The sequence below is a fragment of the Pipistrellus kuhlii genome, unplaced genomic scaffold (genome assembly GCF_014108245.1).
Source record: "Pipistrellus kuhlii isolate mPipKuh1 unplaced genomic scaffold, mPipKuh1.p scaffold_m20_p_6, whole genome shotgun sequence".
Taxonomy (NCBI): domain Eukaryota; kingdom Metazoa; phylum Chordata; class Mammalia; order Chiroptera; family Vespertilionidae; genus Pipistrellus; species Pipistrellus kuhlii.
Window position 1 is genome coordinate 43,897,964 of NW_023425562.1, and position 19,254 is coordinate 43,917,217.

The 19,254-nt window shown below is 38.0% G+C and overlaps 1 protein-coding gene across 3 annotated transcripts in view; it reads right to left on the reverse strand.

Moving 5' to 3' along the window:
- PHLPP1 (PH domain and leucine rich repeat protein phosphatase 1) overlaps nt 1-19,254 on the reverse strand; it is a 227,594-nt gene that overhangs the window by 82,386 nt on the left and 125,954 nt on the right. For all 3 annotated transcript variants that reach the window (XM_036419873.2, XM_036419872.2, XM_036419871.2), the window contains exons 5-6: nt 3,935-4,081; nt 3,082-3,312 (exon numbers count right to left, since the gene is read on the reverse strand). In XM_036419873.2, coding sequence (XP_036275766.1) covers nt 3,082-3,312; nt 3,935-4,081 — 378 coding nt within the window. The remainder of the gene's footprint in view (nt 1-3,081; nt 3,313-3,934; nt 4,082-19,254) is intronic.

Below are 19,254 nucleotides of genomic sequence, written 5' to 3' on the forward strand. Positions count from 1 at the left end.
ACAAGGTGTCTTTCAACAGCTTCTGAAATTTAGTGAGGAAAAATCATATATGCTTTCATATATAAAGTAAGTAATAAGTGCCATAAATGATGTATAAAATTTAGAGAATGATCAAAAAAGATGTGATGGAAGAGGAAACATCTCATCTGAATCCCAAGGGTAGGCAGAACTGATAAAAATGTACATGGGAGAAGAAAATGGTCCCAAGGAAAACAGCAGGATGGCTTCTGGACTGAAGAGAAGGGCATGGGGTAAGAATAATGCAGGAACAGCACAGATATGTGAGACAAGTGAGAATATGGCTATGAAAGTAGGTTAGTCAATTAATACTTATCAATTAACACTGCATCTGCTAAGAGCTAAATCTGGTGGATCAAGAACCAATAAGAGTAGTGCTTCCCAGTTACTATGGTGAAAGACCTGTTTTTTAAACTTCTGATGCCATAGACTGATATGTAGTAACACTGCACATGACCAGCATGCAATTCACACCACAAGCAGCTCCCATGTGAGTTCACCATCATGGAAACTAGTCTGTTCCCTGTACAATGAGATCAATCTACTTTTATGAGCCTCCTTGGATATTGTGGCAATGCTGAATTACTGTATGTTTCTAAAATGTTGTCTCAATATCTATACATATCTTGCTGGGGAAAAGTAGCAAAGAGTTGGCTTGCCAGCACAGTTCAGAGGACCACATTTTGAGCAGCTCTAAGTAGAACCTCCTCCTCAAGGGATTCACAGACTAGCGGGTAGAAACCAGATATGAGAGCTTGAATACTTTGGACTGGAGTATTGAAGGCTCTGAGCAAGAGTGTACTTGCTTAGCTAAGAAACACAATAGCAATAAGAAGAAAAGGGAAAGGACTAGGGAGAAACTAGAGTGAAAGAAGAACTGATAGAACCTGGTGGTAAAGTAGAAACAGAGTCAAAGCTGTGTGGGCATAACCAATGAACCAACAGGAATCCAGGGGAAAGAAGTTGTTGAGTAAAGAAAAGAAATTGAACTCTGTTTCACATGAATTTGGCTAAGTTTATCAGTAGGGGAAACCAAGGTTTCTAGTTGGCAGCTAAAGTGGAATTAGTTCCAAAAAGAGAAATAAGAGAGAAAAATGGGAATAATCAATAAGGGGATGAAAGGTGAATGACAAAGCCATGAGACTATAGGCAGAGAAGTGATCAAGGAGAAAGGCATGGATAACATCCACATTTTGAACAGAGAAGACAAGACAAGGGAATTATTAATGATGCCATAGAAGAAATACCAAACTCAAAGAACAGCAATACAAGAAAAAGAATAAGATTAAAAGAAACATGATCACTTTTAATCAGATGTAACATTTCTATCTGAAGCAATAAAAAATGAATCAATAAAATTAGCCCTTTGCTTACAGAAACTAAGTAAAACTCCTCCTAAATCATTCCACTAGTTTCAATTTAAAACATTAAGGCAGACTTATAAGCAAATCGGACCAGATTTTCCCCTCCATAGATCAGTGGCCTAGTGGGAAGCAGTTTTCTACTTACGTTTATTCAACCTTGACAGAATGACCAAAGTCTTTTCTAAATATGAAGATTTTTTTTAAATCCAAGTGACTCAGAGGCAAGTAATGTTAACAATTTAGAAAGAAAGTTAACAAGACAAAGTGTTCAGTTCCCTCACTTGTCACATTCTCTAAGTCAGATAAATTAGACCATTTGCATTTCCTGAATTAAGAAATCTAGGTCTGCAAAACTGCTATCACTTTCCCAGGTGTGACGGGCTTGATTATTCCTTTAGTCAGAGGACAGGTTAAGCCATGCAACAAGTTGTGGGACAGGAATGAATGGGTTTCCTAGGCCCAGACCACATGAATGCAGAAGAAAGGAGATCAAAAGATGATGTTACTTTATACTGACATAACTCAACAGGTCTGAGTGAGGGCCTGGATTATCAATAGAAAGGAAAGCAGGTAGTAAGGCAAAGAAAGAACCACCTTAGACAAATGGAGAGATGTAAACATGCTAAGAATGACAGCCGAGCAGGTCCCGTGAGTAGAAAAGCATCCTCGGGGAGGTGATGATAATAATAATAATACAATCAAAACAAAAAGTGAGGTTTGTACCTCAATTCCTTCCAAAACTCTATGAATTGGGTTCTATTGACTGTAATTTAGAGATGCTAACAGTTGCAAAGAGACACCAAATATATCATCCAAGATTGAACATGGGGAATATATGGTCATCAACCCCTAGCTAGTGGGAGAGTTAGTTTGGTTGGAAAAATATCAAACGGGGCAAGTTTGTATGATAGCCTAAGCCCCATATGTTGTTTTTGCAATAATTCAATCCCATGACAGGCTCTTGTTTTTCCTTCAAATAGAGAAACTTAGAATAGCTTCCTCCTTGTGGACTGGTTCTTTCTACATGAGAAGCGAAACTGAACCTTACGCACTGAGGGATGATTACTGAGCATCTCTGATGTAGCAAAGATTGTACTAGTCGTTTCCAGTTGAGTTTAGCGTGATTGGGATTCAAACTACAGGTTCCCTGCTCTTACAAGGGGTGAGAGTGGAGGTTCTAGCCAAATCTTGGCCAAACAAGAGATTGAGTTCTATATTTTTGTAAAGACCAGTAAACTAGGCAGAACCACCTGATTGGAGAGATGGGAGAAAAACAAATTTAAGGAGATATACTCAATGATGTTAACTGTTTCAAGCCACAGAGAAGGACTGAGAGAATAAAATATCCATTTTGCTGTTAGTGATATGGTTTCATTCCCCATAAATAACTCTCCCTGGCTCATGGCCTTTATCTATTCATGCAAATTAAAACAGGGATCAACCCTACAAAATAAAGCAAGACCTTCAAGACATCTGATCATTCCATTAAAGAGAAAATTTTAAAAGCCAGTATCAGGTATGAACAAATCTTACTATTAATCATTATTCTTCCTTCTGGACAGAAATAGAAAAGTGGGCTTTAATTATAACTATCCAGCCTAGAGCCCTTGGCAGGAAAATGTTGCCAAAGGGGTTATAAACTATCCCCCCAAATATAAATTAGCCACTCAAAAGGGATATATTTCTTAAAAATAGTTACCTTAAGTCCACATGTTTAATGTGAGGCATTTTTTGTAAGGCCTGCAGCCTAAGGGTCTCCAAACAGTTTCCTGACATGCAGAGTTTATCCACAGCAGTCAGTTTCTCCAATACCTCAGGAATGTCAGTGAATTCATTGAAAGAAAGACCAAGATAATTAAGCTGATGCATGTTCTCCAACTCAGCAGGAAGGCTCTGCAGAAAGTTTCCATCCAACAAAAATGTCTGTAAGCTATTAAAGAAAACATAAGAATTATAAAGAGAATATGTAAATTTTACATCTTTATTATCAACATACAAGTTCCATAAGTCTAGGTCATATTACTAGGAAAAGAAAATGTATTTTCTTTGCAAAATATATGAGGGGAGGGCCTGAGGCAATAATACACCAGAGAAAAAAGATCAGATAAACATCTTAAACATTTATTGAAAACCAAAATTATGGTTAATTTCCCTATCTTGGGATAGGCATAAATGGGAATGATGTGAGCTAATTACAGTGTGAGTGCCAAAGATGAAATCAGCCCAGATACCCATCTTTCATTGTTTTTTTTGTTTTTTTTTAATTAACTTCTAAGTCTTAGAATTCAACAGAACCTAGAAAATGACAAGTAACCCATGTTTAGACACACTCATCCATACGGATCTTCCTTTCTAAAGAGGGATATATATATTTTTTTTTACAAGATACTAACAAGTATAAAAGCTAACAAATGAACTCCACATAAAAGTCTAAATGGAGGCAAGACTTATATGATCAACAGAAGTTAACTATTATCATGTGCTATGGTCCTAATTTAGCTCCCCCTAAAGGGTTTGGAGGGACACTCCACAGTGGGGTCTCAAGTACGCACTTGTGCATGACTCCGACGGCTGCTGGGACTGCTCGAAGGGCATTGCAGGACACATTCAGCTCCATCAGGGTTGGAATATTGCAGACGGCTAATGGGAACTCCCCTAAATGATTATTGGAAAGGTTGAGACTCTTCAACTTGGTGAACCTATTACAATAAAACAAAACAAAAGGAAAGAAAAGACAAATGTTATAGATGCACAACTTTACATAATTTAATCCAGCCCAACTAGAATTCAACTGAGCAGGAAACAGAATCCTCAGAGGTTAAGCAAGCAGCAGAGTTGGAATGCACAGCTTCAGACTTGAAGACCAGTGTTTTATGTGAAATATAAACAACACATTAAAAAAGCAAACATCACTCTACAGTTGGGGAGGTGACTTCTGCTGGAGTACAATATTTCTTAGCTTTCCTTTAGCCAGCTTAATTCACACACATGTGAATGATAACAGAGAGGGAGGATAAGAACATTATCTTTTGAATTTCTGGGTTATCCCACACAAGTCAAACACTTTTCTGCTTCTCTTCTCTCAAATCCAAACTGGAAATAATAAAAAGCTACAGTCTCAAAGGCAAGTAATTATGTAGTCCCAAATTTAAGCACCAATTATCATTCCTCAATCTCAATGCAGCCATTGCTATTGCTAACCAGAAACCCTTGGAAAAGTCTTGTCACTTTAATGACACAACTCACCTAGCCTCTTCTTGCTCTCCAAAACCTTTCTCCAATGTTTTTCTTCTTTATCTCCTGTTCCCCACCTCTGCTCTAGGTTGACACCCCTTTGAAATGTCCATTTTTCAGATCCCTCGGAAGCATAGCCACAAGAGCACACAATCTTAACTGTCTTGTAATCCAATCCCCACCTTGCTTTCTCCTACCTTCACAATCTCCTCAATTTCAAATGTATAAAAGAAACTATAACTGTCCTTTTTCAAAACATCTGATATTTTTGCTTCCTGGAATTGTCATCAATTTGGCTCAAATAAACTCATAAAAATTCTCTACAGGTCTGCGGTTTCTCATGTCTACAGGTACAAAGACTTTTCAGAAAGTAAAGAATGAAAGAATCACAATTCCAGTAATTACTCCAGATGGAAATGGAAGCAATGAGTTTTGGAAAAGTATCTGCCAACAATATGAGTGTGTGTGTGTGCGCGCGCGCGCGCGTGTGTGTGTGTGTGTGTGTGTGTGTGTGTGTGTGTGTGTGTGTGAGAGAGAGAGAGAGAGAGAGAGAGAGAGAGAGACAGAGAGAACCCATGGAACAAGGAGTCTGGCACCATTCCCTAGTTCTGCTCTGTCCAATAGGATGCGATGGGCATTAGGTGGCTGCTGAGTACAAAAAGACCTAGTTCAAAAAGAAAGTAAACTCATAATTTCTTAGAACTGATAATCTTGATATATTGAATTAAATTATGTATATTATTAAAATCAGTTTCAGCTCTTTTTTCTTACTTTTTTGAATGTGGCTACCAGAAATTTTAAACTTATTTACATGGTTCCCATAACATTTCCATTGAAGAAGTGTTCTCTCCATTCTAACAGTAAACAGGAACCTGGAATTCCCTACCCAATGATACCAAATCTGTTTTCAGGGCTTGTGTGGGCCTCTTCCTTGGGCCCATTCTCCCATAATAGATCCAAGGATATGGAGGTTGGGAACAAGTCACCTGAAGTTGTGCCTCTATGATGTGTTCTGCCCCTCCATTAACTACTTAGAAGAACTTGAATTAGAGGCCTTGCCCATATTAAGAGAATATCAGAGGTAACATCATTTGATCTGTCTGTAGAGCAGGACAAACTTATATTTACTAACCATCTTGCAATGACAATTCGAAGCCCTCAAGACACCTTACCTCATCCCTACCTCAGAATGTCACATATTTTCTCTGTTTCTGAACCTCCTGTGCATGCAGGCTTCCCATACATATGTGTGTATTGAACTGGGTTGTTTTTCTTGCTAACCTGTCTCATTTCTGTTTGAGCTGTCAGAACCTTGAGGATAGAGGAAAATTTCCTTCTCCCCCACACAAGTCATCATACAAGTATACTTGTCACAGTCGGAGGAGAGATTGTATTTTATTTAACAGCTTGTAGCTTGGTTATAACTTAAATATTTAGATATATGCTATGGGGCCTCCATTTATACTCTTTCCTTACACCTGTATATTGTAAGGGCTAATTTTGACTTATAAGTATCTTAAATTTCTCTTACGTACTCCTTTTCACCACATTCCTCACCCCCTCCTCATATTACTCCCTGTGCAGCCCCTCCCCCAAACTCTCCCCAGAAAAGAACACAGTGTTCAGCATACTTGTTTAGTTAACAAAACACTGTTTCTGAGAGCTCAAGTTCTTGATCAGAATACATTAAAGCTCATCTGTTTTGGAAATTCTAGCCCTTAGCCTTCTTAGAGTCCCTCTTTTTCTTAATAGATATAGAAAGCAGTCAGGTCACAGGCCTCTGCCAATTCAAAAACCCCTCCTGAGGAAGATAAGAAGAATAGTCTACCTAGAATCTTCTTCCCCTTTGTCTTAACATGGATGAAAGAGATACCTGCAGGCAAAATTAAGAGAGAAATACTACAGATGAAAAATGGGGAGTGGATGTCTTTTCCTCTTTTTACCTTCCTTCAAAAAGAATGCAGAGGAGAGAGCAAGCAAGGTGACAACACATCTATGGAGGAAGACTAGAAATCTCTATGTCTCCTAAAAATAAAGGACTTATAGTTCTGTCTGTCCTGGTTATCAGTGAGCCAGATGTGTTATCAAATGTGCACAGCTCCATATTCTAAAATAAAAGTGGACAGCTTTAACAAAAATACATATTTGGTGAAATACTTTAAATAATTTTAAACTAATACTAACTGTTTTTTAAACCTAAAAAAAAAATCCTTAAAATGAAATTACATTATAGTACTTCAGGCTATAAGTATTTCCTCATAGCTTTTTGATGTAGGTAATCAGAGCATCACAAAATTTAAGGCCAATAAAAATTATTTTAATGATGATTGTAATAACTATAGTGGTCGGTTTAGCAAGGACAAGGGATGAGTCTTTTTGAAGCTTTAGAAACTAAAAAAAACAAGAAACTGTAGCTTGTTTTTTAAAAACATCTGTTATAGATGTATACTCACACCCAGTACCAAGGCTAAAGAAAGGTACTTGAAATGGATAGATCTTCCTTATTCCTCAAGGTTATCAGAAGTGAGAATGAAAAGGGCTTTTGAAATCATTTTCTTTCATGTCCCAAGCTCATAAATTGGAAAGAAAAAAAAACAAAAAAAAACACAGGCTCAGTGAAACCATGTGACTAGCACATTCAACTTGAATCTACTGCCTTTCAACATCAGTACTGCTTCTCATCTCACCTATTCTTCTTTTATTACATCTTATTAAAGAGTTGAATGTAAACAGGTATCAATTACTAATAATTCTAAGTCACAGGTCAAAGAAGGGCCTCAGAGTAGTACCTGGAAAGCATGCTTTTCCCTCTCTTTCCCCCTAGTGGGTGGCCTTCCCAGCAACAATGGCCATGTGGAACACTATGCACATGAATATTCGAACCCATTCAGGCACAGCCCAGGGCTCCCCAAACCACCCAACACCTGAAAAGACTGACTTCACTTTCCACAGCAAGAATGTGCTTCAAGGAAAGAGACAGAACTCATGTGCATTTGTTCTAGCATAGAGCTCAGAGTAGGAAAAAGAAATCAAGTTAACATTTACCCAGTCTAATAAAGAGTAATCTTAGTTAATTCCTAAAATGTAGTTACAAGGTTCAGTATTTCAGTATCACATTAGCAGGTGGTAATGGGCACTGTGTGTACTTTCAAAACTCAGGTCTGACTTCATACAATGTTCCAAGGAACACGTGCTTTTTAATAACAAGAGTCACAGGAAAGTACAATCAACCAAACATACACGATAATCTACACCAGTGTTCGCAAACTGTGGTTCTTTGGCCCCTTGAGTGTGGCTCTTCCACAAAATACCACGGCCTGGGCGAGTCTATTTTGAAGAAGTGGCATTAGAAGAAGTTTAAGTTTAAAAAATTTGGCTCTCAAAAGAAATTTCAATCATTGTACTGTTGATATTTGGTTCTGCTGACTGAGTTTGCCAACCACTAACCTACACGGACAGAAAAGTCTAATTGTGTGTGTTCACATAGAAACAATGAAGTCCCTTTCAAACTAAGTCTCCAAAGGGGCATATAACAAAGTGCATGATTATTTACAAAGGGTGGGCTTTGAGTTGATAGGAGGTCAAAGTGGAGATAGGGAAAGATGGCAGATAAAGCTGATAGGATCACTGCTTTGCCAAACTGACGATGTTTCTTTCATTTGCATTTCTTACTGTCTTAATATTATAAAACAAAGTTATAATAACAATGATACTGAATCTAGATACAAACTGTGCTAACTGTCTAGGGCACATGTGTCAAACACAAGGCCCACGGGCCAAATCCGTCCCGCCAGGCCTTGCAATGTGGCCCACACCGCGCTGTCATCACCGCACTCCGCTGCGTTTCCATCACAATGACAGTTTATGACTGTTCAGTAAACCATTCGGCCCGGAATTTAGGCTGGACTTTAGATTTTGGCCCCTTCTCTGATTGAGTTCGACACCCCTAGTCTAGGGGTTTGATTTACTGATATTTGTACCTCTTTCTGCCTTTCTCCAGCATCACAGCCATAACTAATTAACAGCAAAGCAGGAATAGCACACACCTTAAAACTGCCATTGAGGAAACAGAGTAATCATTAATTTTGTCCCTGAACTTCTTTTAATCTAGACAGCAGTACATCATGTTATTATATTTTATAGTCTTCACATGGCTTCAAATGGATTTTTTCTTCATCACTAAATTTCCAGGTATAATATTTCTTGAGCAAATTATTTAATGCTACAAAAAGAGTGCTTAACTTCTTACACTAAATCCAAAGGTTAAAATGCATCACATTGATGCATCCAATTTTCCTGACTTTATCAGGAAGATATATAGGCATTTAAAACAGATCAACTGCAGCTCTATAAACTTATTACATCTGGTTTCCAAAAAAAAACCTACTTAGACAATGGAGAGGATCCATGTTTTCCAGGGCAGCAAAGAAAAGGCAATGGTTCTTTGATACCAAACTTAAGAAAAATAAACAAATGCAGAAAGGCCGCCAATCCACATATACCTCCTCCTCCCCAGGTCCTTTTTATCAGGATCCTAGAAGTGCTTCATCTTTCCTCCTTTCTCAGCATTTATCTACTCATCTACCCACACTCAAAAATTTAAGTAAAAAACTTTTACTCCATCTAAGCTAAAGCTATCTATACCTGTATATATCTAGGACACAAAGCCAAGTAAATAGCATGATGAGTATTTGGAAACAAAACACTAATTGGTTTTTAGATCCATCTAAATCAATAGTTTTCCTTTCAGGAACTAAGGATATACTAGTAAAATTTGATAGTAAAATAAATTTAAAACATATTTTCACTGTGCTGAAAATGAGTGTTACACATTACACTCATGAAGAGGAAACCATACCTGTTTTATTCAATGAGTCAGAGGGGAAAAAAGTCAATATTATTTTCTGGAGTTATCATTCACTACAAGTGGATCAATTAAGAAAAGATCCCCTGGGTGATTACATTTCCGTTTCATAGTAACAGTCTATGGTTTTGTCCCTGTGGAGGGACACTAATAAGTTTTGGAAATTATTAGGCTTCAGTATTAAGTAATGAAGGACCTGATGAAGCTGTAAGCCTAGCTCTGGGCTTAGTCCACTGCTCCCCATTAATTATGAAAAGCAAGCTTCCTAATAATAGTTTGTAGTGGCCACACCTTAGCAGAGTGTGGCCAGGCAGTCAGTGCTTTGTGATACTCGCTATATTAACTTTTAAGAGAAAGATTGCATATAGAATCAACTCATTCTTACAGACAAACTATAGGAACATATAAAGAAAACATTAACAGTCTCTCCAGCTTCCTTCCAAATCTCAACCTCCTGAGAGAACCAGTGACAAGAGTGAGGTGTATATCATTCCAAGTTTTTCCTCCTGAGAAAACACAAACATGAATAAATAGAGGAGATAACCTCCCTCCCTGTTTTCTTTCATTTTGTTTTAGTGGGATTATACGATACCACATACCTTTCTTCTGGAACTTGTTTTCCCAACTAATACAAACAATTCTTATTTCTAAGACAGGACATAAAAATCTCACTCACTCTGACAGCTGCAGGATACACAGAGCACAAATGTTCACAATGTATTCCATCCTTCCATAGACTGACATTAGGAGTTCTCCAGTTTTATGCTGTTACAGAGAATTCAGCATCTCTATTTGTGCAGCAATGATTTTACTTTGTAATATTCATGGGTGCCCAATGCCTTATCAAAATTCTGAAATCCAACGAGCTCTGAAAATTCAAAGATCTTTCATTGATTCATGTGGTAGCAAAAGCTGACCAGGACCGACGTAAATACTCATTTTTCCTCTTCAGAAATATAAATATGTTTGCTTATGGAGTGCCTTCCCAAACCCTTCTGGAGGTGTTATATAAAACATGTAGTGTAGGCATCATAGTGATAGTGTCAATAATCTGTTAATCTCTGAATTCTGAAACACAAATGGCCTCCTGAGTTTTGGATAAGGGATTGTGAACGTACATTTCTAAAAGTATAACTGGTCCAAGAGCATGTGCAATTTAAATTTTAATGTGTGCTTCAAAATTAGCAAAAAGTTACAGAAATGTAGGAGAGTTTCTTTCCATGCTACTGCCTCCACTAACATTTCATGTTAGCATCCTTTCTAGCACTGCTCATGTGAAGGCCAAAAGCTGGCAGGTTTAGGTCATCTCAATTTATATTTCTCAGTGAAGGTCATCTTCTTTGAAACTCACTTTCATACACTTTGCCCATTTTTCTGCCAGGCTGCTTGTCTTGTATTTACCTGTATGTAGAACTACCTGAATGCCCTGTGCCACACTCAGGGTCCCATGGTGCACGCGTCACATGACACTCTCAGCTTACCATTTCCTTTTTCTCAGGGTTAACCATGATTTTTGCCACACGTGAATTCTTATTTGCTCAAATATGGCAATCGTTTTCTTTATGGACTCTTATGTTTTTCACCTTGCTTGAGAAGGTCCTCTTATTCCACCTCAAAGTGGTACAAATGTTCTCGTATATTTTCTTCCAATATTAATATATTTTGTTTTTTACATTTAGATCTTTATTTTACCTGGCATTTACTTTTATATATAATGTTAGGTAGAGGTCTAAATTTTTTTCCTAGTAACTAATTATGCAATACCATTTATTAAATAAAGCTTCCTTTTCAAAATCCATTCAATTTAAATAAAATTCATAGCTTAGCAGAAGAGAGAAGGAAAAGAGAAAGTTTGGTGTTGTTCAAATAAAATAGAAATATCTGGGTAAAAACAAGTTACATTTATTTTTGTTTCTCTTTCCTTTTTTCCCCCCAAGAGAATGTATAAAATCAAGTGCCTGTGTTTTTGTTCTTCCTAAAGCAAGCCTACCTTGTGGTTTTGAGCCACTAAAATGCTTAAAATAAAATGATTAGTTTGACAGAGTCTTTATCTTTAGAAAGATAAATGTTGGGATGGGCATCAAAGTACGTTGAAAAAGGCATATTGAATGCATTTACTCTCAAAGAAGCCTAGTGAAGACAATGAATGAGAGAGACATCAGTTAGTAATGTGCTTGATTTATCTGCCACACACTCCTCAAATCCTGGTTCCTTAAGTGTGGAATTTCACTGGCTCGATGAACCAGTGATGAACTTAGTCCCACAGCCATGTTTCAATAGTTTTGCCCCAATTCAGGTATGAGATCAAGCAACTTTTATGTGCTATCACAGTTATGTAAGAAAATAAAACAATTTGTGCAAGACTTAAAAGGCTCTCTCGTAGATGCAGGAGGAAGGGAAGAATGCCTTTTGCCCTATGTTCCTTTTGGACCTGTCTGTGGCTGCGGTGGCATGAGAAACATCTTAATTGCTGGGTCTGCTTCAGAGTTGCTGGGAACACCTACGCCTCAGAAGGCATGACTCAACTCCCGTTCAGCTCTCACACTGCTCTCCACACCCCCACTGCCCTGGGATTGAACTCTATCGCTGACTTCTCTGTTTCTGGGTGCAGCACTTTTTCCTGATGTCCCTTTACAATGTCTGAAATGAATCCACATGAACTTATGTCTGCCATTCCGTTCCAAAGAACTCAGCATCTCTATTTGTGCAGCAATGATTTCATTTTGCAATCTCCAGCCTCCTTTCCAGTGAGCACCTGCCAGGGTCTTCTGGGAGGTTCAATCGCACAAACGCTAATGGGGCACATGACCAGCTTCTCAGCACTCAAGCCAAAACAAACAGAAACCATCTCATCTTAAGTCTAGCCATCATAAATGACTTTCCATACAAGCAAAACAAGCATAAAACCTTCTCTTAAGACTAAAGAAACAAAAATAAACATTCACATTTTACTTGGATAAAAATGATTTACAGCCACAAAAAGATTGGAGCAAAATTTTCTTAATTGCTGCAGATGTTAAAAAACAGAATAAGTATACCAAAGCTACAACTGATAGACATAATTTTTTTGAAATAATAATCAAGGAAATCAAGAACACTCAGTGTTGGCAATAATTACAGTGGACATATTGCAGTAAAGGCAAATTAAAGCATTCCCTGAAGAGAGGAAATTTTATTTTAATCCCCCTTTTAAAATAATTGCAACAGGAGGCACTTATTGGTTCCCTACTTTGTACCAGACCTTAGGCTAAATGACTCCCATGAATACAACAGTCAATGCAGGAGAGGGGAGGGGCCGTGCAGAGCAGGTTCCCATGAACCAAGTACATTCTATACAGAAAGTCACTCCAAATCAGGAGACAGCAGTCATGTGGAAATAGCAGTCACTAGGTGCACAGTAACCCTGCACCATCTAATTAATGAAAACAATGTCATAGCAGCATAAATCTGTCATTTTCTGACTGATAAATTGGCATTATACTAACGATAAAAAAGACAAGAAATATGTTATCATGTTACAGTTAAACATCTCTCTTATGAAATGGATTCTTTACCAATTTATCCATGACTACATTTTTTCACCAACAGATGTACTGCAGTTGGCCAAGGGTGTTTCATATTAACCACCATACTAGTAGCACAAATAACAAAAATGTAAAAAGAAAACTTCTATAAAAGGAAGGCGACAGATAGCTATTTCCACTCCTCTTTTCAAAGAAAGGAAGATCCACATAGTATACTTAGATAAAATCCCAGCTGAGTCACACAGGGATATATAAAAATGAAAACCGGACATCTCTATCATGGATATTAGATTATCAAAGGAGAAAGTGAATATAAGTTAAAACCACAGATAAAAATTATGTCATAAAATGTGCTAGCTATGAATAGCTTAAGCTCATACTGGGAATAGCCCAGGAATATCTGGTGATTAAACAGAAAAAAGTCTGACACCCAAAACTTTACTGGGTATACAAAAGTCTGATCCTAGGACTGAACCATTCATTCACCAAACATTTTCTGAGTTCTTATTGTGCACAGAGGTGTGTGAAGCATGCAAACATGGACTGGGCATGGTTTTCATCCTCCAAGAATTTGAAACAGTTTGGGAGCAAAGATGCTATAACATAAAGCAGAAGATGAAACTTACTGAGGGGAAAAAATCATGACTGTTTCCAGAAGAGAACACTCGCTTTTATCTAAGGGATCTGAACAGAGTTCAATAGCGCAGATGGGGACTAGAAGAGAGAGATTCAAAGAGAACAGGGTGGCGTGACTGTTTCTCAGACTTGAGCATGCACTGTTAAAAATGCAGGTCCTTGAACCACCTCACCAGAGGTTCTGATTCAGCAGATCTAGGATGAAAACCAGGTTCCTGTTTCCTAAACCCCCAGGTAATCAGCAGGCAAGCATCTCATGAATCATATTGTCAAATACACTGGCTTGGAGGGCTACAGGATGTACTTGGGAAACAGTAATCAAATTATTTTGTCAAGAACGCTTAGAAACTAATCACAGAGCACCTTGAATTCCAGAAGACACTGCAATTTACCTGTGAGATTTTTTTAGTAGCAGAATGACATAATCTTTCCTACGATGTATGGATTTGTATATCACATAAATCAAATAACATCGCCTCTTCCCTTGTTGCACTTCCCACACACAGCCCACATATACATCACACAACACACACACACACACACACACACACACACACACACACACACACAAACATGCACGGATCTCTCTCTCTCTCTCTCTCTCTCTCTCTCTCTCTCTCTCTCTCTCTCTCTCTCTCTCCTTCCCTCCCTCCCTCTCTCTCTCTCTGTAGGTAAAGAGTGCATTCTGACAGAAAATGTAGGGCCTATTTGGAAATTCAGACTTTCCCTAAGTCTCTCTTGTTAATTATCTGTCCCAAAAACAGCACTAGGGAGGGATGGGTGTGCCCTGCTTTTGAGAGGTCAGTCAAATATCCTGCCAGTTGGAGCATCGAAACCCTAACCCACCCGTGGGAAATGACCACAGGCATGTGACTCCTCCCTTTCAAAGCTCTATTACTATGGAGTGCATGGTGAGTGACATAAAAATTACCGGCACTCTTAGGAAAACAGAAACTCTCGTGGGTCTTTAATGTTCAGAACTTACTCATGGGGTGCAGAAGGAGCCCCAGAAGGAGCTGTGAGGAGAAAGAGGAAAAAGGGAGAAAGAGGAGCATTACTGCTTTCCATCAGTGTTCTCACACTGGCAACCAAAGAGTTATTTCAGAAGTCATCAGTAATGATGTTAACCATGCTCCTAAGTTCCAAGCGATGATGACACTCCCCCAGCAACAACTGCACAATAAGCATCTGCTGGCCCTCTGTCTGCATGCTTATCACTCTTCCCTAAGACTCACAAGGAGGGAAAAGTTGGTTATCATGCAAAATACCGTGTTTAACGTTAAACTCTTGCAGTCAAGTTAGAGCTGAGAGGGTCCAGACAGAGCTCAATTAAAACAAACTAGAGGAATGGAATTGGCCAGGATACAATAACCTCACTGGATTTAAGCCAAAGCTTCTGAAGATCCCACCCCACATTTTATTTAAGGGAAGAAAAAAATGCTAAAGAACAGCTTAAAGGATCCCCAAAAGTCAATAGGGCAAACTGTAATTTAATACAGTCTGCCTGATAAATAAATCTTTTGTCTCTCTCTGAACTCTCCCTTCTAAATGCACTGTAGAGGGAAGAAGAAAACAGGCTATTATTGCCAGAAATGAGGTTAAGAGCCACCAAGGAGAGGACCCAGGGCTATACTATCTCAGCGCCTCAAGCACCAAGTAAAGGCTTTCCTTTGATCAAAGGCTCAGGGAAGGAAAATGGAAATTGTGTGAAATGGAAAGCTTCCCAAGAGGATCAAAATTCCATCTGAAAGCAAAGCTGTGTAAGAAAGGAACTTCCAGTGGGGGGAGGAGTTAACTGAAAGAAGGGCATTCCATACAGTCCATGACATTCCTTAAACATGTGGCAAGCCCCCTCCCACCCCCAGCAGTGAAATTCCTTCCCAGGGTTCTCTTTACCCCTGAGCAGCACTTAGGTTAAGTGTTTCTTCTTTAATACATGGGCTTGTGCTTGTGCTTCAGCATTTGGCACCTCCTGTTGCTTGTAATGTTTTTTTTATGTGGCAGATCATCTGCGAAGAAGCTGACTTTGTTCTAAGCACTGCAGTTTAAGTCTGCAAAAACATTTCAGCATGCTAGGCCTGATTCCTTATGCTAACACAGCATCCCGATCTCCATTTAAAGTGAGTTTTCAGAAATTAATGACAAAAACAAAAATCAAAATCTCTTTCTATCAAAACCTGGGAATGTGAACTCTTGGTGAGGATAAGTAATTACATGAGTAACTCCACAGCTCTGGAATGCCAGATCCCCGAAAGAACAGAATAGGAAATAAGGTCAGGTTTCCCACTCCGTGGGGACTAAAAATGTAGAAAATCACACTTTCTAAGAAGAAAGGAAGGTACTTAATAAATTCCAGGCATAATTGTGAGGTTCTCAGTGCTCATTTCTTCATAACCTTCATTCTACTACACCCACATACTTGGGCACCCAACTCAATCTCACTCCTTCTCTCCCACAGTTCTCCCTTCTGAAAACTCTACACCCTATCCTATCTCCCTTATTCCTTTCAACTAAAACAAATTTCTCATCTAATTAGAGCTCAAATCACTGCTTTCCTCAAAGTCTTTAATTCACTCTCTCACTGACCCAAAGATAATCTTTATCTTATTTTCGGTGACATTATACTCTTTTTATACCACAGCCTGTAAGGCACAATCATGCAATTACTCCTAAATTCCTTGGAATTGATCTCTGGGAGCCATAAAATGTAATGCAATTGATCAACAATCATTCTGAATGAGTACTGTACCCTTAAAATAGTAATCTAAAGCACTAAATATATGACATGGTCCCACTGTTCAGAACATTTTTGGATGCTCTCTTCTGAATGAATCATATTCTCCAGATTATCATTAGTAGTGGGAAACCAGCAATTCAATTCAACAAATACTTATTAAGGGGCCATAGATAAAGTACATTGATTACAAAGAAAGCTAACAATTCAGGAATGAAATAGGTCACATGGAACTGAAATAACCAAAATCTTCAAGAAACAAAAATCATTACAAATATGCTACGCTCTGAAGGGTGGGGAGGACTCACCAGGTGCAGCCTGGGTTTTACAGATATAAAGTCAGGAGTATCCCCCTCCCTGCAGGGTGAACCTGCGATATGTTTAGAGAATGGCGAACAGACCCACTGATTTTTAAAGCTACCATCTCCTTTTCCAACTTGAATCTTTTCCTCTGCAATGTTTTCTGCATCATCTCACTATGCACGCTGTCTTCTCATCTCACCTTCATCCAAAGAGAAATATAAAAAGTGATAAATTACCAGTCTCACTTCCTTCTACAAGTTGCTACTAATACTTTTTGCAAAGAAGTGGGGTGTATTTAACACAAAACTGTAAAATGTAATTCCCACCACCATCCCATACACATAGATGTTCATTTGCCAAGACCTGGCCGGAGGCCCTCCCTCTGAGGAAGAACTGACCTTTGCCCTCTAGGAACTCAAAGCCAGGCAGAGCAGACAGTATAAAACAGAAGACAGTGAAGTAACAAAGGGGACAGGCGGAAGTAAACTCTTTCCTTATGATGTCTACACTGTAAGTCACCAAGGCAAACATAAATGTAACCTTGAATATTTAAAAGTTGAAGCAACAGTGATAATCCTAGGCATTATGACCTTACTAAAGCTGGCTCTTTTAAACTATTGCATAAAATACTGTGAAACTATGAGGGCACAATAGTAGCAACATAATTACAAAATTCAGTATCTAAAGGAGATGTTTTTAAAAAGCTGATGGCCGTACCGTTTCTTTTCTGTGTGTGCCTATTGAAGAAGCACATATGGTAGACACACATTAATAATTCTATAGTCATACAGATACACATCGTATTAAAAAAAAACAAAAAAACAACTCAATTCCTAGAACTTGCTGGGACCTCTAGCTGATATAGCTTTGTTTCTCTCATCAATTCACTACCAAAGAGCAAGAGCTGAAAAACAGATCCACCTCCTGTATTAATGGATGAAAATGATAATCACCAGCCATCAAACACAACTAAAACATTACCAATTTCTGAGAGTAATAATTTTATAATTTCCAAGGCTTAGAATTAAGCAATTTAAGTGTGTGTATTTTAATTATCATCAATCTGTAAAATACTTATTAAAATATAGGCTTATCTCTAAAAGTGGTAGGTAGAAGTGATAAGTAAATTAAAATTACCTAAAATGAAGACATTTAAGTTCAACTTAAGTGGCAAACTTGACAAATACCATGGATGAAGCTGCCAGGAAGGCAAACATACATTATTATGATCAAACATTGCTCTGAGTTTGCTCTCTGCACTGCTGAATTTGCACACATTGCATGGGGTATCACCAGGAAGAGCTCTCTGATCTAGGAAGACTTACAAATTCTAGGACCTTCGATGCAATGTTACCACTCCTGACACTTTAATAAACGATCAATGTGAAAGAGCTAAATTTGTAAAGCACAGCAAAATGTTGGAACACCAATATAATTTAGTAGGAATTAGTTCCACTGCTTTGATACAGTACTAAAAACAATAAAGATAGGACATGGACAGGACCCTTAAACCAGCAAAAAGTTGCTGTCTTCATTGACTTTACAAAGAAACTTTCACTAAAAATAATTCTCCATTGCAAATAACAATCTTGGTACTAATACCAGCTGGGTCATCTAAATGGAGATACAGTTAATATATAGAGTACTAATAAAAAGAGAGGTAAATAATGCATTATAATTATTAGTGACATAATCTGGAAAGAACCCATTAAAACTACTAAAAATTACTGATTTTGCCTCTCCTCTATTTTGAAAACTAGCTTGAAGAGTTCCAATGCCAATAAAGGAAAAACAAACAGCAGTGGTTCCAAGAACAGCGTTTTCCCTCTGAAACCGCTGACCTGTGTGTGTACATCAGCACGCCATCTTTCCAGATTTAGAATGCTGCTGCAAATACCAGTTTAAATGTTCTGTGAAAATAGCTCATTCGTTTAAAGTGAGAATTTGCCGTAGGAAGCAAAATTAAGGGGCTATGTAGTTAAGAGAAAAAGTCTCAGAATGCCTGCATGTTATAAATGTATTGTACCTAAAAAAGTTTCTCCCTGGACATTTGCCCTAACATTATAATCTAAATATTCATTTCTTGAGACTTAGGTAAAACATGAAGATAAATTATCCTTGGGAACTCTCTAACCTGTTCGCTGTGAAGCATACACTAGATTAGCACTAATTCCTTAAACACACAAATAAAAATTAGATAAATGGCATATTCTCAAAACTGCATACTACAGGAACAGTCTTTGGAGTATAAATATGAGTTTTTAAAATTTAAGTCCCTAGCATTAAATGTATGTGTGTGTGTGTATGTGCATATTTACATACACTTGCACACTTACTACTCTGAAACATAGCAAGAAACCTTTCTTAGATATGCAGGAGGGGGCCAAAAATCTTGTAGAAGAATGTAGTGGAAAAGAAATTGGTTTAAAGCATCATTTTTCCAAAGGGCATTGCTACAGCAGCTGCACCAGTTGCTCAGTCCCCACATACCAAGTTCCCTCAGCATATCCCCCCCCCATATTAATGTTTATTACATGTAACATTATTATATTTCAGGTCATTTTTCTTGATATTAAA